General features: G+C 30.4%; 1 protein-coding gene and 1 long non-coding RNA gene across 2 annotated transcripts; one reads left to right on the top strand and one right to left on the bottom strand.

The window, feature by feature from the left end:
• Positions 1 to 471: 471 nt before the first annotated feature.
• Positions 472 to 1,159, bottom strand: LOC125589002. The gene is made up of 2 exons (XR_007325204.1): positions 990 to 1,159; positions 472 to 927 (listed from the first exon to the last, which is right to left on the bottom strand). It is a non-coding gene; the product is annotated as an uncharacterized LOC125589002 (long non-coding RNA).
• An 18,545-nt stretch (positions 1,160 to 19,704) lies between these two features.
• LOC106405044 lies at positions 19,705 to 20,674 on the top strand. The gene is made up of 2 exons (XM_048761793.1): positions 19,705 to 19,977; positions 20,055 to 20,674. The coding sequence occupies exons 1-2, from the start codon at positions 19,827 to 19,829 to the stop codon at positions 20,186 to 20,188; spliced, it is 285 nt and encodes a 94-aa protein (XP_048617750.1). The 5' UTR covers positions 19,705 to 19,826; the 3' UTR covers positions 20,189 to 20,674.
• Positions 20,675 to 24,981: the final 4,307 nt, after the last annotated feature.

Raw genomic sequence — 24,981 nt, 5'->3', positions numbered from 1 at the left:
TTTTAAAATGAGTGTTTTTAAAGATTAAAATATCACATGTGTAAAATGTTTTATATTAAAATATCAAGTGAAAACTAGCTTTTGACCGACGTATGTTCGATGTAATTATATGTTTTTCCTAGTTTTTAAAACATTCATTTAATTGTTTCATATGTTATTGCGTTCTGACATTAGTGTATCTTGTTTATTCGGTTTAGTGTACATTTATAAATTATGAGGTTTTATTCTTTTTATATTGTATTTTTTTTCTTTTGCTTGGTAAACTAAACATAAAATGTATAATATTAAAGCATGTAGTTTAGGTTTACTAGTATTATTAAATAAGAAAACATATAATTAAAAATAAAAATATAGTGTTAAAAAGAAAAAAATAAATTTTTTGTAGTACTTATATTAACAAATTGGAAAAGGAAATTATTTCTTTTGTTTATATAGCGTTAAAAAATCGATAGAAACTATAAAACCAATAGAAAAAGTAACTCCAAAATATATTAAAAATATATATATAGCAATTATATTAACAAAGCCTAATTATATAAATTGATTGGGTCCTTTTGGTTATGATATTAAAATGAGTATCATTTGTAACCCAAATATTAGTAGACCTGAAACACAAATCAATGCCCATATAATATTTTTTCCCGGAAAAAAAATAGAAAACGACTGGCTTTTGGTGTCTTTTTACTTTCCCTTTCACATCCGTATCTTCCACCGATCTAATCGTCGGCCATGTATGTTGTTCTGGCGATATATTCTTAAACGCCTCTAGTTTTTTCACTAAAAGTATTACAGAAGATAGATCTACTGATTACTGTGAAGATCATGGCAAGCGAAGGTTTCTCCTAATCTACAGATCTACTGATTTGAACATGGTACATGTGTGTCCTTTTGCAACAGGCCTGGATTTTTTTCCCTACCAAAATAGAACTGAGGTAATATTAGTTTAGTACCATGTTAAAACAAAACAAAAGTTTAGAAAATCGATTTACCCATTGGTCTGCTAAAACCATCTCAAAGGTATCTCCAAAAAGGGTATTCTGCCTCCAGGAATGTAAGCACTTAACTTGAACTCACCAGTTATTCTTGAAAGGCTGAGTTTTGTGAGAGGATGAAAAGTAGTAATTGCCGACATTTTTGGTGAATTTTCGTAGAATGGTATGGTGTTTAAGCTATTGGGGAAGAGGTATATATAGCTTGTTAGGAAAGGGTTGAAACAATAGCTAAGATTTTGTTAGTCATGAATTTTAATATTAAATCGCGAATATACTATACGATTTTATTCCTTAAATGATCCGTTTGTTAGTTGCTTATCGAATAAATGTTTATAAATTGTAGATTTCTTACGTGATCTGGAAGAATAGGAACAAATAAGGATGTTGTGGTTGTTGATTGATATTGAATTGTTAGAGGATTGCTTAAATATAGGAATATATTATGGAATGTAATTATTTTGAGATTAATAATAATTTTAACGTGATTTGCGAGATTAGAAATAAAAAAAGGATTATTTGTTAGTTTATTGATATTGTATTTGCTTAAATATAGGAATAGATATCATGAGTTTTTTTTTGGAAAATAATAAATGAGTAGTTTTTTTTAACGTCTGATTAATTATGCTATTACAACGATTAGAAATATTACATAGATGATTTTACAGCCGACAATTCTACCATCATATGAGAATGCACGTCTGACTGCATCACTTCGAGCCGTCCTATGAGATCCATGTTCGATGATACGCCATGCACCATGCTGAAGACCTATTGTTACCCATTTTCTCCACAATCTGCATAATTTGCGTTTTCTGGGATTTGAACCTAAGACCTCTTGGTATAGAAGCATTAATGAACCCTTAGTCAAACCACTGGACAAAGGGGGCTTCCACTAAATGAGTAGTTTTGATTTTGAATTATTAGATTTAATTTCTTAAAATCAATTGTGTAAGTTAGTATCGAATTAGAATCACATGATTTATAGTAATATTGATATAAATTATGATCTTCTTATATGACATATATCTGTATCTATCTAATGTATTGATTATGATTCTGGAAAACAAACTTACATTCATTGGTTTACCTCAGCCACCAGATCGATTGGTTCCCTATCAGGTTCGTCCGATACTCTGTTTCCTCTTTGACGTTGAATCAAAGAACAAACGCCGGAGAACAGAAGCTTCGGTTCCCCGAATCACAGCCGTAAACTGTTTATAGATCGATAACCGACGTTCCCGGCCTCGATGAAGGAGGAGGAAGAGTCAGAAAATTCGTCTGCACGTTGTGACCCTTGAGACGAATAGCGGCTCGATCGTAAGCAACGACAGCTTCCTCGTGCCGTAGCAAAAGTCCCTAACCAAATCCGAGTGCGGGCCGAAGAATCCCTTATCTCCGCCGCGAAGGACCCCACCCTCTCTGCCTCACGCCTCTGAATAAATGATACGTTGCGTTTTGGCCGAATAGGACACGTGTCGCCTCCTCAAGAAATGATTTCTGACCTCGATCTTAGGTGGTAGCATGAGAGAGAAGCAAACACTATTATATATATATATAGGAATGTGGTTGCATGTGGTTAAGTAATGGTTTATTAAATTTACGGTATAATAATTAACTATTTGTGAAACTTGGTTTATTAAATAATCAAAGCTCTAAGTTTTAATACCAGTGGCATATGTTGGTAAATATTGTGAAAAACTTAGGGCTAAATATTATTTGTATTTCACTTTTAATAGTTTAGATGAGAAATCCGGACCTTATCTGAATTTTGGGCTTCACAACAAATAAGTTTGCAGTCTAAAAGATTAATTTTTAGCCAAAAAGTTATCTGAAATTTTGTTGTTAATTGGGTAACAAAAATATCTCATTGAATTGAATTTTGTAACCACAAAATCAATGCTGAGTTTCGTAACATAAAATTCAACTGTGTCTTTATGATAAAAATTTCATCGTTCACTTTTATTACTTACGTTGAAAACTTGTGTATATAAACAAGTGATTAACTCATGTTCTCAAATCTATCTATTATATTAAAACATAAGTCACAACCTTGATTTATGTGTGAATTTTTTTTAAAAATGGACCATCACTAGAGTCTCGTTACATTTAATTGTATCATTAATGTTATTATTACGTTAAACCCCACATTATAAACAATTGTTAGTAGATGTATTGTGTTTATTCATATACACAAAAAATCGTGTATTATGTTTTAGTCAATACAAAATAAACGAACAGACTTCATATTTGCACAACGTCAGTTGTTATTTTATAAACTTGATTTGTGTCATAATTCATGTCTTTGTCATTTTCATGCTTTACACACATCTGCGTTAAACAGACTTCTATGAACATAAACAACATCGATTAATATTTACAGCATCCATAAGTTTCTTGGGTTGTAAAAAAAAGTTTCTTGGGTTGTTAGCCTTTGACATGTTTCTTCTATGTATTGTCAGGTTCATATTTACACCATGACCTGCCTCGATTCATTAACCACTGATGTGCAGTAATTTGTTCTGTCAATTGACAAATTGCTACATTAGATCATATGTAAAATTGATATATATATATATATATATTATCGTAATTTATTGGCCACAAAATACGGGTATATTCATTTACCTAAAAAAATTTATGTCCTACATTTAAAAGTCAATTAATTATAAGTCATATCTTTCGAAATAAATCCTCAATATCTTTCGAAACAATATCTTTGAATCTAAGCAAATATCGTTATGATTTCTTTTTATTTTTTAAAAATTCGTTTGTACGTATATTATATATTCATCACGTGATTTCATTGCATTAGAAACCTAAAATTATAGTTCAAGGAAATGTATACTTAAAACACCAAAAATACTTAAAATAATTATTGATTCTCTATCCAAATATTTGAACTAAAATAATTTATATGCTAAGTTTAGGTATTCTGACATATGTTATCCAAATTTATATTTAATATATTATTTTGTTTATAGTTTTTTGAAAAATTTAAAGTATATAAATATATAATGAATTTTAAAATTTTAAAAATAATTTAAATAGATTATCCGAACTCGAACGGAACCCGCAAAAATCCGAAGCGAACCCGAACTCAAATTTAGAAATATTAGAATGAGGCTGAAATCTTTGATCCCGGAAATCCGAAACCCAAACAGGCCTGAACCGAACCCGATTAGGTACCAGATATATAGTTTCTCATAATATAATGGACTTCCAAATTTTCTTAAAAATATAAGTCCGTTACTTTTTTTCTCTTAATATACTGGTATCCATATTTTCAAACAAACCTATTTTTTTAAAACTACAATCTATGTTTCCAAATAAACCGATTTAAAAAAAAACTGCAATCCATGTTTCCAAAGAAACTTAAAAAAAAATACAATCTATGTTTCCAAACAAACTTTTTTAAAAAATTGCTATACATGTTTCCAAACAAACATAATTTGTAATTGAGTTTTAATAAGATAGATGTTTGAATCAAGGACATGACTGGTGACTTCTGTTCGGTTGTGGGGGTTTTCGGATACGAATGGTTACGATTATAAACAATATTAAGAGATTTGTACGACTATAAACTGGTGCGTTTGCGGGATACTTATGACTGGTTCACTAATAAATGGAGCCGTGGTTATATAATAAATTAATAATATTTTTTTATATAATTATAAAATATTTAAAATCATATTATTATAACATATATTAAAATTATATTAATAAAATATAGAAAATATATTTTTAGTTTTTTATAATATAATATAAATTAAAATAATTATATTTTAAAATTTATATTATTTCAATCTAAAATTTTGATTGAATATTTTATTTTTTATACCTAGAAAGTGTTTAAAAAAACTTATAATCCTGCAACCGCAAACGTTAGCTGGAACCAACTTTTGAATTTTAGAGGTTTATAGCAATTTGTAATGTTTTCTATGATTATTGCAAAATACCTTCAACCGCTACCAACCGCAAAACTTGCGTTTGCGGGTGGTAAATGATATAAACTTATGTTTTAATAATATACTTTCAAACCTAACATACTAAAAACATATATCAATATTATTTAGGGTTTTTTGCAGAATTGACCTATAACTTAAAGTCAAACACAAAACTAACCTCTTTTTTTTAAAAAAAATTGGTTTTGCCCTATTCACCCCACAAGTTCATATAATTTACGAAAATGCCATCAATTTTTTTTTTCTTTTGTTTTTCGAAAATGACATTTTTACTCTCTCACCCTCATCATCTTCAAGTAATTACAAGATTGCCGTTGTCATCAATACCACAACCACCATGAACAACCAATTTGAAGCTCTTAATGCTCCCAAAATCGATTTACCCTTCCTCTTTTTCCATTCTTGTGAACTAAACACAACATATCTCTCACCTTCTCTCCACAATGAGCTAAAAAAACCCAAGATTTTGATTCTAAATTTTTTATGGTTCATAGAGTCATAGAAGCTAACGATTCTGGGTGGGTTACTTTCGTTTGTGATTCTGTGTGCTTGGAGAAGCCTTATGTATGCTAAGGAACTTATCTCACCAATTTAAGGTATGACATCGAGTTTTTTTCCAGATCTGTTCGTCAGACGACTTACTTGGGAAGTCGTCTGGCTGTAGACAACTTACCTGGAAGTCGTCTGGTCAACGCAGAGGTTATTTTTGCAATTGACTTTGAAATCTGTAACCTGAGACGACTGAAAGTTAAGTCGTCTGTTTTTGTTTTGTTTCAAAAAAATTTCCAAAGAACCTAGACGACTTACATTTCAGTCGTCATAGGTTAGTTTTGCATTTGACTGGATAATTTCAGAAGTTTGACTTCCCCAGACGACTTACATTTCAGTCGTCTGGCGAATATTAAAATAATAATATTTTTTTAAAAAGTAGACGACTTACAGTTAAGTCGTCATAGGTTAGTTTTGCAATTGAAAAAAAAACTTCAAAATTTAATTATACACAGACGACTTATACTTCAGTCGTCCACGAGACGACTTACTTGTAAGTCGTCGAGGATTTTTTCCGAGATTCTGGTCAAACCTCGTAAATCCTGGACGACTTACATTTCAGTCGTCTTGTGGACGACTGAATTATAAGTCGTCTGTATATAATTAAATCTTGAAGTTTTTTTTTTCAATTGCAAAACTAACCTATGACGACTTAACTGTAAGTCGTCTACTTTAAAAAATATATTATTATTTTAATTTTCACTAGACGACTGAAATGTAAGTCGTCCAGAAAAGTCAAACTTCTGAAATAATCCAGTCAAATGCAAAACTAAACTATGACGACTGAAATGTAAGTCGTCTAGCTTTTTTGGAGTTTTTTTTAGCCAAACAATAGTAGACGACTTATTTTTCAGTCGTCCGAAATAACAGATTTCAAAGTCAATTGCAAAAATAACCTCTGCGTTGACCAGACGACGTATAGTTTAGTCGTCTGGACAACTTAGATTGAAGTCGTCCGCGTTTTCTCCGCTAGTTTTTAAGTCTTCTACGTTAGTTTTTGAATAACTTGTATTTTTAAGAGTGATAAGTAACTTCAAGATATGTAAAACTCATATTTACAAAATATGTTCTCTCCCTTAGTTTTACTAAATTTGACTAAGTTTTTCAACGCAAACTTATAATAAAATATGATATGCTTTGACTAGTTACTATTGTTTGTTTCTATCTCTTAAGTATTATTGTTATAGACAATAATGATGACTATTGTTATGAGTTGGAAGAAGGGTTAAAATACTTCTTAAAATGTTGTATCAATATAAAGCTACCAACATTCTTGTTTATTAAAATGAGAAAAAGGCCATTGGAGTTTATTATTGCATATGAGAGATCCAAAGATAAGAAAAAGACTACTCAAGTCTATTATTTCATTGATTTGTAAATGTGTAAACACATTGTTAGCACATTTAATACATCTTGGAAAATATTATTATTGATTTTACAAAAAGTTCACAACTAAAAGAGTAAACATGCAATTCACAAAACAGACCACAAACAAAACTATTATAGATCATTCCTCTACAAAGACAAGCTTGGATTCCACTTGAGTAGACAAGACCACACGACTTTTAAGAAGTCCATACGACTTCTAAGAAGTCCATACGACTTCCAGGAAGTTCAGACGACTTTGTCAGAAGACTTTTAGGAAGTTCAGACGACTTCCAGACGACTTTACAGGAAGTCCAGACGACTTTACAGGAAGTCCAGATGACTTTACAGGAAGTCCAGACGACTTTGTCAGAAGACTTCCAAGAAGTCCAGACGACTTCCAGACGACTTCCAGACGACTAACAGGTAAGTCGTCCCAGAAGTCTTCCAGATTTGAAAAACTTGCATATTAAATCCAGATCTGAAAAACCTGCATATCCAAAAACGTTCAAATGGCTTAAAAACAGAAAAAATGAGTGAAAGATTATATAAATCTACCTTTACAGAACACACAAAAATACATATCTAAAAATAATAGATCTACCTTTAAATTAGTGGAAGATGAGTACCATCTAATTAAAAACCTGAAAAATATAGATTAGTAAGAAAGACATGAGACAAAACTGGAAAATTCATATAAAGTTTGGTGTTTTCAAGTCAAAGAGATTAGAGTGGGTTTGGAGAGTTTTAGTTTGGGAAAAAAGTAAGAACTTTATACAACAAGAAGTTACCAAATGAAGAAAAATCAGACATAAGAACTTACCAAAATGCTCAGATCTATTATGAAAGGGAGACTTCGTCAGAAGACTTCCATGAAGTCCAAACGACTTCGTGGATGTCCAGACGACTTCCTGGAAGTTCAGACGACTTCCTGGAAGTCGAGACGACTTTGTCAGAAGACTTCCAAGAAGTCCAGACGACTTCCAGACGACTTCCAGACGACTAATAGGTAAGTCGTCCATGAAGTCTTCCAGACCTGAAAAACCTGCATATCAAATCCAGATCTGAAAAACCTGCATATCCAAAAACGTCAAATGACTTAAAAATAGAGAAAATGAGTGGAAGATTAGATAAATCTACATTTATAGAACAAACAAAAATACATATCTAAAATTAATAGATTTACCTTTAAATTAGTGGAAGATGAGTACTATTTGATTAAAAACCTGCGAAAGAGATAGATTACTAAGAAATACATGAGACAAAACTGAAAAATTCATATAAAGTTTTGTGTTTTCAAGTCAAAGAGATTAGAGAGAGGTTGGAGAGTTTTAGAATGATGAACATTACATTTTTGTTGCAGCCATTTGAGAGGAGGAGAGAGAATATGTAAATTTTTCTTTATATAGGGAGACAAAAAATCCAATTAGGTTAAATATTTTTGACTCAGACGACTTCCTGGACGACTTACATTTCAGTCGTCTGGTGAAGAAATTAAAATAGACGACTTACATGTAAGTCGTCGAGAAGAGTTTAATATTTTTAGCGGGAAATTAAATATTTTTAGCGGGACACTAAAATAGAACACTTTCTAGACGACTTACAAGTAAGTCGTCTGGTTTAAATTATTTAAGCGGGAAAATAATTTTTTAAAAAAATTTTAGGCGGAAATATTTGGACGACTTACATGTAAGTCGTCTGTTTTAATTTCTTCACCAGACGACTGAAATGTAAGTCTTCCGAGTAAAATGATACGGTTAGGTTAAAACGTACATTGGTAAAATTAAAGGTTCGGTACGATGTGGACGACTGAAATATACGTCGTCCGAGTAAATTATTCAACAGACGACTGAAATATAAGTCATCCACACCCTAAACATAACCCCTAAACTTAATTATCTAATTAAAGACTTCATAAAATCAAATCAAACTCGAAAAGTGTTTATTATACACATAAATAAACACATATAGGTGAAAACTAATTTTTGAAAAAAACATTTTAGTTTTCCAAAATCTAACCCTAACAATACAGACAATACTACAACATATGTTTGCCAAACTCCTAAACCAAAGTATTTCATGATTCACTACTTCCACTCATCTATCTTCAAAACAAATCAATTTTATCATATCTTAATTTATATCACTTAAAACTGTTTATAATTACTTGATTTTTATTTTTCACGCATCAAAATATTTTTTTACAAGATTTATAAATTATTTTTAAAATAAACCGGTACCAGACGACTTACACTTCAGTCGTCCAGACGACTTCCAACATCTCAGACGACTCAGACGATTTACTAGGGCTATATTCGTAAAAATGGCTTCTGTTTTTTTGTTTTGTCACAAGGGGCTGAGCTGTAATTTCACTAGGCTTTTAGGTTAGTTTTGCATTTGATTCAAGTTTGGGTATATGTTTGGGGTTAAAATCAAGTTGTGGGTTAGTTTTGGCAAAAACCCCTATTATTTATTTAATATTCAATAGTTTATTTTACATATTTATAAATAACTAATACTAAGTGTTTAAATATTAATATATATGAATATGAAATCATTTCATTAAAATACAAATATGTTACTCAAATTTATAATTATTTATTTTTACTACCCGTAATCTGAAAGAGGTTATTTACATGAAAATATTCAATAACGAGTTAAATACAAAATAATTTACATTGTTAAATCAAATATTTTTTTTATCATCTAATATTCAAACACAAATCTATGGGAATAAATATATAGTAAAAAGTTACAAATACAAATGATGTTATAAATTTGGTTTTAAGATGATAAACATGTAAACTATAGCATTCTTAAAATGAAAATAATATATATTCATTTTAAATAATGGTTAATGTTTATAATGTATACTACTAATAATATAAAGAGAAATTGCCGAAATATATCATATTCATACAGTAGAACCTCTATAAATTAATACTCGATAAATTAATAATCTCTATAAATTAATAAATTTTGCTGGTCCCAACTTGGGTCGGGGTAAAATATGACGTCAATCGATAAAATAATAAGATAATAATATTTTTAAAATTTCCATGTAAATATATAGTCCCATTAAAACCATAAATTATTAATCTATCTATATATAATTTTATCTAAGTACAAGATAAACATTATATTGTTGGTTTTATATTCACAATGAAAATACTTTTATTGTTGACAAAAAAAATGAAAAGTATTTTCATTTTTTTAACATTTCAATATATTTTGATAATATTTAGTTAAATTATATCGAAAACCACGTAATAATTCTATGAAACATAAAAATATACACCAAATAAGATAATAAAACAATATAAAAATAAAATTTCTAAAATTTAAATAACGTACATATGGTAAAATAAAATCTTATCTATAAATAAAAATATTTAAAATAGAAAAAACTTAAATAGGGAAACTTTTGTAAATTAATATCTCTATAAATTAATAAAATTTTAAAGTCTCAACATTATTAATTTATAGAAGTTTTACTGTAGTATTATTTTTCATGTCTACACTAACCACGTTTACCCTTACTTTTAATGAATGGTAAAAGACGTTTATAACCTTAGGGTTAACTAATCTAGAATTAGAGTTTACAGTTGAACGGTGCGGTGAATTTTTGGAATGTGAAATTTAGAATTATAATAAACTAGTGTTATGTCCCGTACTAACGTACGGGCACAAAAATTAATATTGCGCATATCTTACGAAACTTGAGTTTATGTAACTGATGAGATCCTCAACAAAATTTCCTTCCTGATAAACTGTGTTGGATCTGATCCATTAAAAATGATTTGGATTATCTAGTCTAGTGTTGCGTCAGAAAAATTCACTCGTACTTGTGTGGACATAGTTTTGACTATCTCATACCAACTGCACCAGTTAGTCTAGTGTTGCGTCAGAAAAATTCACTTGCGCTAGTGTTATATTTTTTTTGCGTCAATGGTTAAAAACAAACAGATTTGGTTCACAATCTATACCTCATATATTGTATTGCACATAATTCATTTCATTTGTTGCAGAGAAATATGATGGAGCAATATATGAAAAAGTAGCAATAGCAGAAAATAGAGAAAATGAAAAATTAAAGAAAAAACAGTTATAGAAGATGAAACAGTTTGAAGTCATGTTATGATTTGAGAGAGTGACGATTTGATAGTGATTTTTTGTAACTTTTTCATCTTCTATAACTGAGTTTTTTTCTTTATTTCTCTCTCTATCGTTTCTTATTCTTGATAATGTTTCCCAGCTTTTCAATATTCAACAAAAATCAGTATAGGGTTTTGAGTACTCTATTCATATTCCTTTTGTTTGGTTTATCCCTAGATTTAGAGATTAAGAATCTAAAATATGTTTTTGCCAAAGCCAATTTCTTCTCTTATGTTTTCACAATATAATTTTAATTAAATATAATGTAGATCAAAATTTATGGAAGAAAAAAGCTTTTTGAAGTGGTGAAAACTAATTTGAACGTGGGATGAGATTAGATGAGATCTTTGAGAAAATATAGGACTTTAGATATTTGAAGTTGCAAAAAATGAAACTGACGTTAAGATTTTTTTCATTTTTCTTTTTGGTAAAACATTATCTATGTGTCAGAATTTTAGTGGGCAAGTGACTTGTGCTTTAGTATATAAGGGATATATAAATAAATACTTTAAAAAAAATATTTAATTTTTTTAAATTAGTTTCGAAAATAGTTTTCGATTTTCAAAAAGAAATTTTGAAAAAAAAATTCCAAAAATTCAAAAAGGGTTTATAAAAAAGTTTGAATTTGAAAAAGTATAATTAGAAAACATAAAAAAATTATTTTTAATTTTTATTTGTTTAAATAATTATTTATCATATAGAAAATAATTTTGAAAATGTCTCTTTAATGATGGTAAACATGAATAATGGTACCAAGAAAGTGTAAAAATTTCTCTAATATAAAAACAAAATTTCTATATATATATAATAAAACGAACACCCGCGCAACCGCGATCTAGTCAATACTATTAAAAGATAATGAATCATAAAAAATCTATCTATGAAAATTGTTTGGACTCTTTCATTTATTAGTCCAACCTGTAATATAAAACTAAATATCATAACATGCCTTTTATTATAGCAACAACTTAAAACTTATTACATTTTAATAAATAACAACGATTTCCAACAATTATTATAACGACAATTGTTATCCTTTTACATTTTAGCAACCCACATTATGTCAATCACACGAATGTACAAGATATCTTAAATTTTAAAACATTTAATTTAAAATATATATGATGTTTCATATGTTAGTTTAGTTATACCAACATCCTTTAATATTTCTACATTATATCAAAGAAGATAAAATGTTTCGAAACATAGGGTTCATGTTTGGATATGCGGGTCTCGGTTCTTGGGATCCTAAACGTTTGACATAACTAAATGTTTTCAAACCTATAGTTTAAGTTAGGTCCGTTTTTTCTTGTTCAAGATTGGTTCGAACTCATAATTCAAATATCTGTAAAATAAATTTAATTTTGAATACATAACATGTTCGGATTAGTTTGGATATTAGAATTCAAAAAAAAAACACGAAGTACCCAAAACACAAAAAAGACTTGAAACACAAAAATACTCGAAATCCAAACAAATACCTGATAAATATTCATATACTCAAAAGATCCAAAATTTTACCAGTAAACCTAATCCGGAGAACCCAAAACACCCAAAATTTTACCAACCCAAAATATATTTTTTTTAAAATTGAAATTTTACCCATAACCCTAAACTATAACCGAAAACCCCCAACCAGAAAGTTAAAAATATTTGTAATGCCGAAAACATATATGAAATACCAAACATACCTAATATACACAAATCATTCGAGGTACTTTGGATACCCGATCGAGTCTCGGGTAGGGATCCAAACTGGAACATAGATTCGCGGTCTAAAAAAGATATTGAATAGGTATTTTGTCCATGACTCAGACCCGAACTTCATATGTATTTTCGTGTTGGTTTCGGATTTAGTTTTTCGGGTCCAACAAACTGTACAATCGTATGAAAAAGTTTGATAAAAATGTATAGATATAATCTGAAATAATAATGTATAACAATCTCAAAACATTAATTCATATAAAACTTTTTTATAATAAAAAAAAAATTAAAAGCGTGGGTTGATCTTTTTTTTTTTTTTCATCTATCCATCTAAACTAGATCAAGTGGAGAATAGACGAGCCGATTCTCCGAGGAGTATCTCCATCTAACCGGGTCTGATCTATATGGGAGAAAATATAGCCTTTGATCCTTGCCTCCTTTGCTAACGCGCCTGCTCGGCCATTCCGACTCCGAGGAATATGAGATAGACTCACATCCTCGAAGTCCTCCTGTAGCCTCTGGAACGCCTCGATCTCTGTCGTGAAGGCTGGCCAATCCATCGGGTTTGTAGTCATTTCCACTAAGTCCGAGCAGTCTATCTCAAATCGTACCGAGGTTATCTTTCTGTCTCTCATACAAGAGGCTGCCCAAAGTAAGCCTTCCATCTCAGCGTGCAAAGATGAGAGGCTCCTGTGACACGCCCGTAATCCGAAAAATCCTGAGCCCATTTGATCCTTAAGACTCCACCCTAAGTGCGGGTTGATCAAAATCTAGTAATCATTTATAAAACTAAAAATTTCATCGTTCACAATTTTTTTCTCTTGAGAACAAACACACAAATTAGATTCAACTATGAATCATTTATAAAACTAAATTTGTATGAACGCAAATTTGAAATATAACAAACTTGAATAAAAGGTGCAAATGCTCGACCGTTTACTCAGTTTTGAAGAATAAAGACCGAGTCTTGCGCTGTCTCAGAGTATCAAGGACTCAGTTGCGTGGTAGTTACGTTTGTTTCTTGTTGAATAAGTATCCCTGTTTCTTAGGGATATCGTTTGAGTTTGTTGAGCCTTTTACGTTTAAGTCTAGCCATTCTCTCTTGTTTGAGTTCTAAAATCAGTTTATAACAAGTTTGTCCAGTCGTGTAACTTGCATTTTTACACAACTGAATCATTCAGCTTCCCCTGAAGCTTCAAGTCGATCCAACTTTTCATAGAAGCTACATACTTTAGATTGTATTTATAATCTACTTCCCTAAATCTTCGACTTATCCCGCTTCTCATAAAAAGAAGCTATCCCCACGCTGATAACAAGTCAGCCTTCCCCCAATTTTTTACAGATCCATACGGAGTTTTCAAAATGTCCTAATGTGATACAAATTCGACCTGGTTTGTTTTATTTTAATTCAAAACCCTCCTTGGGTTTGTTTTTCTAGGAATTTTAAATACATGCCATAACGATTAATAAACATGTTTCTATACGGCCATTAACAAAAGTAGTATACTGATTGAAGTAAGAACATGTATTGCATAAATTATACTACTTTCCAACAACTAGTTACGACTTACGACTCCATTATTTATATAGCTTTATAATTATTATAAAAAATGATCTAACAAGACATGTAAAGTCCATCATTGTCGACCTTCGAAGAGGCAAAGAGCATGCTCTTCACAGGATTATCACATGTCTACCGGTGTTCATCCGTACATTACATGTTTTATTATACTAGACGCTGTGCAACACTTGTGTTTCTCTCCTCTTGTTTCTAGAAAAAAACACTCGTTTTATTTCTTAATAATTAAACAAATATTTTATCCAGTTTGATTAATTTAATCCCATAAATAATCAATAGACCCTACGATAAAGATGAACAAGTAAAAATACAAGAAAGTTTCGGATTCATTTCTTGATCCGAGGGTTCGAGGTAATGCGATAAGTTTAGTGGTATTGTCTCGTATTTGTCATATCAGTGGGGCATTTATGTCCCCACATAACATGTTTACGACTTACGACCCCGATAAAAATTTAGTAAAAAAAAATCATCTCTAATCATTATTTTCAAATATTATAAAGAAATAATTTCAAGAATGTTTTCTTGAACTGTTTCGATTATTTCTTTTATCAAACGTTATTTTGATTATAACTAGATTTTAACCCGCACATTTTTCATTTTATAAATATATTTGATATTATTATAAAGATTTTAAATATATAATTTCCATTTTATTATTATATATTGTGTAAATCAATAATATTATTTTTTAATTTCTTATTCGGCATTATTAATTACATGAATTTTGTTATTATTTATTGTGTAAATCTTCCCACGTTTGGAAGATTACATGAATTTTGAATTTGTTTTTGTTACTATATTAATACATTATTTTATAAAAAAATATTTTAAATTTTGATAATATTTTCTAATTTTTTCAACAGATTTTGTTAAAATTAGAAAAAAAATTATAATTAAAATTTAATTTTTTATTAATATTTTAAATGAATTACTAAAATTTCATAGTTTTCTAATAACATATTTTTAAATAGTATATGAACTAACAGTTATCATATACTATTATATTTTTGTATATAAACATTTAAAAAATATATTGTTAAGAGTTTTCAAAATAAATAAAAAGATAATATATAGCTGCAGATATAAAATTTTAACCTATGTTAGTAAATTTATTTTTGTATAAAAATATTATATAGTTTAATTTTAACCCATTTTAACGATGAATGATAATTTATTTAAAAGAAACAACTTAAAAATAAATTTTATCATATTTAATTCATATAGCACTTCTATTTTTATATAATACATAATATAATTAAAGAATTTATAAAAGAAATCGTATATAATTTCCATTTTCTTGTTTTATAATAAAATTTTAGTTAACATTAATTTATAACAATATTATATAACTAATTATAAAATTAATTAATATGTTATTTGATACAAATATTTAAAATTTTAAGTAAGATTTTGTTAGATTCTTTCCCAACAGATTTTCTTATACTTTAAAAGAAAAATAAAATATATAGTTGAGTTATTATTAATGTAAATAATCAAATATGTCATATTAACTAAATTTTTAAATGGTCCTACTATGACTGGTTAATGGTAGATAAAAATATAACCCTAATTTAATAGATCAGATATTTTAGACTGTTATTTTCCTTTATTGCCGAGTAATAAATTAGGAACAATATTTTTTTCCGACAACTTTGGCCATGTTCGTTTACGTGTCGCGCGACCTGCGACCTATGACTAAGATTACGTTCGTTTATGTGTCGCGCGACCTGCGACTTGCAACCTGCGAATAAAACTATGTTCGTTTACGTGTCGCACGACCTGCGACCAGACGCGCGATCAAAATTTTCTTTATTTTTAGTCGCTGTTTTTTCGGGAGATTTGGATGGGAATCCGCGACTGGTCGTGCGATCAATCGCGCGATATCAAAACGAACAACAACCTGCGACTTGCGATATGCGACCAATCGCAGATCGCATGTTACGCGACAGCAAAACGAACAATAGCCTGCGACCTGCGATCGCATGTCAGCATGTCGCAGGTCGCAAGTCGCGCTATAGGTAAACAAACAGGGCCATTACCGTAAACATAATGCTGATTAATCTTGTCATTCACAGCAGAACGAAAAACAAATATTATAATGTTAAAGTTAATAATATATAGCTATAAACCATACAAATTTGCTACTTAATTCGTTTTTAGCTATTGAACAAAGATTACAAAGGAATCTAACCAAGCCCACGCGTTTTTAAAATAATGGGTTAGAAATAAAATGAACAAAACTGAGGTTCACCCCTTAAATTCACCTTCTCTCTTATTACCAATCAAAATGCTATATAAATTAATAATAAAATATATTATTTTTTCAAAAAAAAAATCTAAAATAATTGAAAAAAAAATAATGAAGCTCATTTTAATGACGCTAACGCCATTAATTAAACCTTAAATCTTAAATTCTAAACCCTAAACCTTAAATCTAAACCCTAAACCCTAAATTCTAAACTCAAACTCTAAACCCTAAACCCAAACCCTATATATTAAACCCAAATCTTACACCATAAACCCAAACCGTACACTCTAAACCCAAACCCTAGACCTTAAACTCAAACCCTAGATCCTAAACCCAAATCTAAACTCTAAACCCAAATCTTAAACCCTAAAGAAACAACATCAACATTAACCCAAACCTTTAGGATATAGGATTTGAGTTCAGGGTTTACGATTTGAATTTAGGGTGTAGGGATTAGGTTTGGATATATGGTTTGAGTTTAGAGTCTATGAATTGAGTTTAGGATATAGGGTTTGGGTTTAGGGTTTACGGTTTGGGTTTAGGGTTTAGGATTTGGGTTTAGGATTTGAGTTTAGGATATAGGGTTTGAGTTTAGGGTTTAGGATTTGGGTTTAGGATATAGGGTTTGGGTTTAGGGTTTAAGATTTGGATTTAGGGTTTAGGGTATAGATTTAAAGTTTAGGGTTTAGTTTGTGGCGTTAGTATCATTAAAATTGGCGTTATTATTTTTTTTCAATTATTTCAGATTTTTTTAAATAAAATTAATCTATTTTATTATTAATATAGGTGATATTTTGATTGGTAATAAGAAGAGAGGTGAATTTAAAAGTTCACCCTAGGGGTGAACCTAAGTCTTGTTCAAATAAAATATAGTAATGTGTTGAGTAGGCTCTAGCATTCTCAAATTATTAACGGGAAATCGCATTAAAAACCCTCAAATGGGTACTTACTAGCATTTTAAACTTCCTATATTTTTTACTACCACTTTAACCTTTCAATTTTCTATCTGTATCACAAAAAAAATCTTCAACTTGACTTAGTTGTTTATCAAGTCAAGAACGTGACCGAAGTTATTCATTTAACGTCAAAAGTCATGAGAAAGCTGTTAGTTTTTAAATAAAAATAACTAGAAATAATTTTTAAATTTTTTTACATGTTCAAATAATTAATCTTAAACTTTCTAAAACTAAAAAAAATTCAAAATTTTTAATAAGTTGTCTAAATTTAAGAAAATAAAAATTTTGACTTTCTAAAAAAATTAAGTAAAATTATTCTCAAAAAAAAAATCAAACCTTAATAAATTTTAAACTTATAAAATTTCGAGTAATTTGAATTTGAATTTTTAACTAAACTTATAACTACAGCCACTTCAAAATTTTTATTTTCTTTATTTTTAGATAATTTATAAAATTGTTTGAATATTCTTTTATTTTTAAAAAAATTAATATTAATTATTTGAACATGTGTTTTTTTTTAAATTACATTTTTTCAAAAAATCAGCTTTCTTATTTTTATTTTATTTTTATTGTATTTATTTTTAGTTAGTTTTTATTAAAAAAACTGACACCGCAACACTTTGACTCGTAAATGAATGGTTTCGGTCACTTTTTTTACTTGATGAACAAATAAAGTTGAAGATTTTTTGTGATACATATCTCAGGTTGAGGACTGAAAGTGTTAGTGAAAGACGTTGGAGATTCGAAGTGTTATTGAGTGTCACTAAAGAATTTTTATTCGATTTTCCCAATTATTAACTTATAGCATTCTCAAATTTGCTACGGCAAACTGGTCAATGAGTTGAAAATGACAAGAGAAAGTACAATATGTAACTTTTAAATTAAGAACAACAGTATAATCAACTTGACAAAGCTTTGGCAATCTTCATGGCCCGTCCGGTTTCGTGTGCAACTAGCTAATCACGTTCACCGTATCTAATTTATTTACAAATTATTATTACCCATTCATACACGAAACGGGTAATTGATTTTACTATAGTATCTTTAACAATTTTTTACTACAGTATCTGTATTAAGAGAGTATCTTGCATATCATTCCTTTTTCATTTGTTAAAAGCTAACCGTTTAACCCAGGCCATCATATCCATGTGAGTTATAACATTATAGTTTTAATATTTGTATCTCTTGACGTTTTTATTAAATATATGAGTGAAATCGTACTTTATTTCTCAAAATTTAGGATTCTTCGTGATTCAACATCATAAGTTGATCAATATATATAATCAGAATTACCGATGCTGAAACAAAATATCGGGTTTGATGTTAAGGGGTACGTTGTACCATTTTAATGGTTAGCATTCACAAAAGCGAGAAAAATTATGAGTATTAGCATTCAATTTTTACTACTGTTTTTTACTTGTAATTAATCGTTGTCCTTTAACACTCTTTAACCGCTAATTTATAACGATTTCTATAATTAATAAAAATGTCACAAGATTGTTAGTTGATAAAGTAATGGTTTCCAAAGGATTAATCTCTTCGAGAGCTGCAACTTACGGTGTGCCAACAACATGTTATATATTGTGACTCTCACTTCAAAGACAATTGGAAATCCTTATTGAAGATTCTACCGCTTTTTGATTGCTCAAGAGGTACGTATTTACTAGCTAGAAAAAAAATTATAGACAAAAGATTATAATGGTAAGTATTCTAGATGCAAAACATATTTGTAAAAGAAGTAAAAGATATGAAACATACGTGGAAAAGAACTGATGATTGATATCGATTAATTTATCACATTTCACAGTTTTAATTGAATATGTGGAATTATAGTTTAGGTAGTTTAATAATTAAAATTCGAAGTTTAGGAGGTTTAGTGATGAAGTTAAAGTTTTTTTCTTTTGGGGCGGATTAGGTCTACTGATGTTAGCCCTATTAATTGGTGTAAAGTTCTGAACTTTGGAATAACTCTTACTAATGAATCAGCGGTTGTTATTTTAATAACCAAAGTATTCAGATCTTAGGTTAATTGGTTTGCAAAAAAGTTAGAGATGTCAATGATACTTGATCCGACACACGATGACAAGGACAGCTTCCAAACTCCACAGTATCATACAAGAGAAAAGAACACAATGCGCGTGGGGTTTCTTTAGATTCCTTTGTAAATCTTACTACTTCTTAGAAATTTGACATGGCACTATCTCTAAGAGAGAGAGAAATAGACACTCTTTTAGTTTCGAAATAAAAAAAATATCAGGCTCATTTTTCTTGATATACAAAAGAATATATTATGCATCATGTATGATGAGATAAAGTATGGGATACAGTTCCCTTGTTAGTTGTTTCTTTTTCCTTTTTATTATCTATAATGGGTATGATGTATACGTGTATGTGAGTATATATAGGTTAAGTCTTGCTCTCTTTGCACAACATCTTTATGGTCTCACTTTCTCTCCGTCACTCACACGTACTCTCTGCTTTCTCACACACTCTCGTTAGAGTTTTATTTGTTTTTTTCTTGACTAAGGGTTTCTCTCTCGTTAGATTTTGTTATCATGAAAGACACCAAGAAGAAGATTCCATGCAGCAAGAAGCTTGGAGGATATTTGAGAGAGCAAAAGGGACGGCTGTACATCATCAGAAGATGCGTGGTCATGCTCATTTGTTGGAGTGACTAAACATTTGCGGCTCCTCTACATATACACATCAGTACTAGACGGCATATGTGCTCACAATATCTATTTGTATTGTACTACTGATATATGATTGAAGAGAGGGGTTGGATCTTTGTGGCTATAAGCGATGCGAGATGAGTTCACGAGATGGAGTTCAAGCATTCATTAATGACATATATCCTGTTATCTCCGAGGTGTTGCTCGAATATAAGTTTAGATAATAGTTTTTTTTTTCTTTTTCTTGAATTAGCTAGCATGGAAATGAATAATTAATTAGATCATCTTTTTATATTAGTGTTATGATATAAAGTTAGGAGAGAAAAATATGAGCACCAGTTTGTCGACGCTTATAGAATACTTTCTAGGGAAATATCTTTTTTCTCGCTGACTCTCCGCCAAGTCTTCATTATTGTTTTGGTATTTTTTTTTTTTTGTAACTTTATTGTTTTGATATTTAACAATCAAAGATGCCAATTACTACTATTTTTATTGTTGTGCTTAATTGTACTTGTCAGTTACTCTTAAAACTGGATTTAGTTCCATCAGAAAATGATTTTAACACTTTAAACAGAAATATAGCATTTAGCATGTACCATCAGACATGCGCACGCAGATATCAAACTCAAAAGTGATATGCAAAAACTATTTCGGTGATTGGATATTCAGAAGAAGAAAAAATCTGGTGGTGGCGTAAAGTGCGTGATTAATCTAGATTCTTAACTTATGATTTGATATTTTTTTATTTTTTTATTTATTTTTTTTACTTTTTATATTTTTCAGCTAAGAGACGATTTTTATATTTTTTATTTATGAGACGATTTTTATTTTTTGGCTTTAAATTTTATTGCTGTAGAATTTTATAGAAAACACTAAAAATTTGCTTTGGATATTTGGCTCTGCAGAACACTTGTATAGCTGTAGATTATTTCAAAAGCTGTGGTTTCAAAAAAAAATTGAAAGCTTGATTGCTCTAAATTTGGTGCTGTAGAAATAAATAAGGCTGTGGACAACACTTAAAACAACTACCAATCACCCCAAAATTTAAGAAAAGTTAAGAACCGTCTCTTATCCGAAGCTAAAAACCCTGATAAATAATGACGGTCTAAGAAATTGTGAATAGAAGTGATTTGACATTTACGAATATTAAATGAAATTCAGTATCAATCATATCAAACTTTTCATACCTTGCCTCTAGTTTGAACATTCAAGCACATGTGTTTGTTTGAACCTACCGACTTAAATTCAACAACATTATTAAATGCGACTGTTTACATTTACATTAACAATTTTTAAAATTTCATTTATTGTTTTAGAAATAAAAACAAGATCTATCAGTGGCTGGAGAGAAAAGGATATTTCATCAAAATAACAAGACATGATTTTGTAAAGGAAAATAGAAAGAAAAAGTCGCAGTGTCTACTGTTTTGCACTGTGTCTTATTACCGAGTTTGGGAGATATACTGATTGATATGTATTGAAATAGACAATGCATTACTTGGTTGATATTCAGAAGAACTGACAAGATATTCAAATCTTACCAATGAGAACGTGCCGCGACTGAGTAAAAGTATACATACTCATAGTGATGACAGCTTTTATGTCTGCCCACGGGCAAAGGCCAATGTTTTAGGACCCATACACCATCAGATCCGATCGCCACATCATCTCCAATAAATAGGACCCACACCTTGTGTCATTTTAGTCTTAGACCCCAAAGAACCATTAAGGATCGTTTTGTGGTCTCATGGTTGAAAAATGAAGAAGTCCGATTAGTAATTACCTTTTGGCGATTGTGAGTTTTGGTGATTAAAGATAAGACGGTTATAAGAGAGTCAGCATACATAACTAATATGATATTACTAATATCATATTTTCATTCTTTTAATCACTTGTGTGAGCAGTTGAAGAATAGCGATCAATTTGACAAGTCGGCGTACACTTTTTATTGAAAAAACGTTCCTTAATCAATTAGTTATAATCTGGTGGTAAGACTTGGTTTGAGGTAAGGCTGGAATTTGTTAGTTCTTTATTCAGTTTTTCCATAAATATATTGTTTGACCTAGATATATGTTTTAGATCTTATTAGAAAACATGTACCTAGATTGATAGTCAATCTTTTCCTTTCAATATTTTCTTCTGAAAAATTAGTTGGACTTTGGTCTAAACACCTCCAGTTAACAATAAAACATTCCTTAAGCGTTCCGATCTACTGAACCGACACTTATCAATGTAGGTTTTATATATTTAAAAACTATAACAGCAAAATGTGCGTTGAGTTGTCTGTGATCATAATTTCATGTAGGCGGATCTTTCGAAAATTATTTTAACTAAATGAGTATATGTTGTAATAAATGACTGTAGAAGATACATAGATATATATATATATATATATATATATATATATATATATATGTTTAATGTAAAACGTTTATTTGTTTTCAGTCACATAATATCCTTTTTACAAGATCAAATAACCCATAGACATCGCAATACATAAACTCACATCTCCACCTTCATGAAACACGCTTATAATATGCCCTGCAATATTTCGTGAACGATACGATCTTCAATCTCTCCTTTTAACTATCAATGTGAACTCATCACATCTATCTTGAAACTCACATCTTCAAAAAGTTCTTACAGCTACAGCCTTACAAAATATCTTATCGTTATTACCAGACCTCGGACTGTTATATCAATCACTCGTAGCCACTGGTTTACAGAATGATGAACATGCTAGTGTAGCCTCTTGTTACGTTCTTCCTATTTATTTAGTAGATAGAACGTGAAATAACCAATCAAAGAGATGACTACGAAGGTTTACTCAAACCTAACTATATTACTCATCCTAACAGTTGATCACTCATATATACGATCATGGATATTTTCTAAAAAGTAATCAAGAGATCTAAAATCGGTGCGAGTGGATCTTCCAAATAATTTGTTCACTTTGAATTAGATTGCAAAAGATTCGTTTAATAATTTGTCCCATATATTTAAAGCATTAACCTCTATGGGTTATTTTTTTGTTTATTAAAAGCATTTCAGTAGCCCATCATTATACCCACAAAGCCCATCTTCCATTGTTTTATTTCTTTTTTCCATATTCTCCTAAGGAAGTTTTTAGTTGTAAGTTAATTGTACTAGCCTGATTATTATTTTAAATTACATGGACAAAAAAATCTGTACATAAGGTAAACGCTCAAAACTCTAAATAGTTTCGATGATAAATATTTTTGTATAAAAAAATTAAACAAACAAAAGTATAATAACAGTTTCAATCGTTCCACTTAGTCATGCGATTCCGAACCGATCCGAATGGTCCGAACCGAACCGAACCGAGGATTGTGTAATTCGGTTACCGTTTGGTTAGGACGGAGAAACCGATCGGCAGATGTTCAAATTAACTTCGGTTATTGCGTCGGTTCGGTTCGGATCACTAATTCCGATCGGTTATCCGAAAATTAACCTAACATATATCTTTAACCTAATTGTCGGCTAAACATACTATCTTAACCTAATCTCTTTTTTCTTTCTCTCAAACCCGAGCCTCCATCTTCTTCGTCGATTCTGAAACCCTAGGAATATCATCTTCTTCGTTTGATTTTGACCATAAGGTATGTTCTTCCTCTTGTTTATCAAGTTCTATGTCGATTTTTAGTTTAAGATTGGAGGTGAAATTCTGATTTAGAGTTTCTCTAGAAATGGATGGGTTTAAAGTATAAACTTTATGATGAGAACCAAGTTAAATACGCACACGATTTAGGTTCTCATCTCAGCGGATTCATGTTGAATAGGCCATCCCAATGCTATAAAGTTTTAAACTTTTACAGTCTTATGATGAGTTCTTTTATTAGAGTTTGATACTCAAATTAAAAGAGCTTTTTTTCTCAGATGTCAGGTTTTGAAGAGAATGATGAAAATGGAGATGGCTTGGAATCACACGCATCACCAGCTACTGGAAAGAAAAGATCGGCCACAGAGAGATCAAGTACTGACCTTCCTCCGATGCCAAAGAAAAGGCAAGCTCACAGGGCAGAAGTGTGGCAACATTTCATTCAAAAAGAAGACAACCTGAGCCTCTGCAACTGTCGCTACTGTGGTCAAGAGATCGGCTGTGACACCAAAAAGAGTGGGACTAGCGCAATGAAGAATCATAATTCCCGCTGTAAGTTATTCAAAGCTTTTGAGGAAAGTGGTAAGCAGCAGGGTTTAGGAACTGATAGTAGTGGTGTAATTACTGCGGTTACGTATGATGCTGGATTGTTTAGAAGATCTGTGAATGAGATGATTGTGTTGAATGAGCTGCCATTTGCTTTTGTGGAATCATAGGGGTTTAGGAGGTTCTGTCACAATGTCTTGCCCATGTATACGGTTCACTGCAGGAGAACAGCTACAGAAGATATTTTGGGATGTTTATGAAAGAGAAAGCGAGTTTGAAGGAGCTGTTTAACTCGGAGAAGAAGAGAGTCTCCTTAACCACAGACATTTGGACAGCTCCTACAACATCTTACAGCTACATGGTGGTCACAGCGCATTGGATAGACAAAAACTGGGATATGCAGAAGAGGATCATCAATTTTAAACCTGTGACAGATCACAAAGGAGAGACCATTGCCGAGCATCTGAGTGAGTGTCTAGCCGATTGGGGTATTGAAAAGGTGTTCTCGGTGACAGTGGACAATGCAAAAGGGAACGACAAGGCATTGCGTCTATTCACTGAAGCTTGTAGGCAACTAGGACCCAATGCTCTAATCAAGGATGGTGCATTACTGCATATGCATTGTTGTGCGCAT

The sequence above is a fragment of the Brassica napus genome, chromosome C6 (assembly GCF_020379485.1).
Source record: "Brassica napus cultivar Da-Ae chromosome C6, Da-Ae, whole genome shotgun sequence".
NCBI lineage: Eukaryota > Viridiplantae > Streptophyta > Magnoliopsida > Brassicales > Brassicaceae > Brassica > Brassica napus.
This window is presented reverse-complemented; position numbering and strand designations above follow the sequence as displayed.

Coding starts and splice junctions, on each gene's coding strand:
- LOC106405044 (XM_048761793.1), top strand. CDS start 19,827: ATGGGATACAGTTCCCTTGTTAGTTGTTTCTTTTTCCTTTTTATTATC. Junction 19,978..20,054: donor TTTCTCTCCGTCACTCACAC/GTACTCTCTGCT, acceptor CTCTCTCGTTAG/ATTTTGTTATCATGAAAGAC.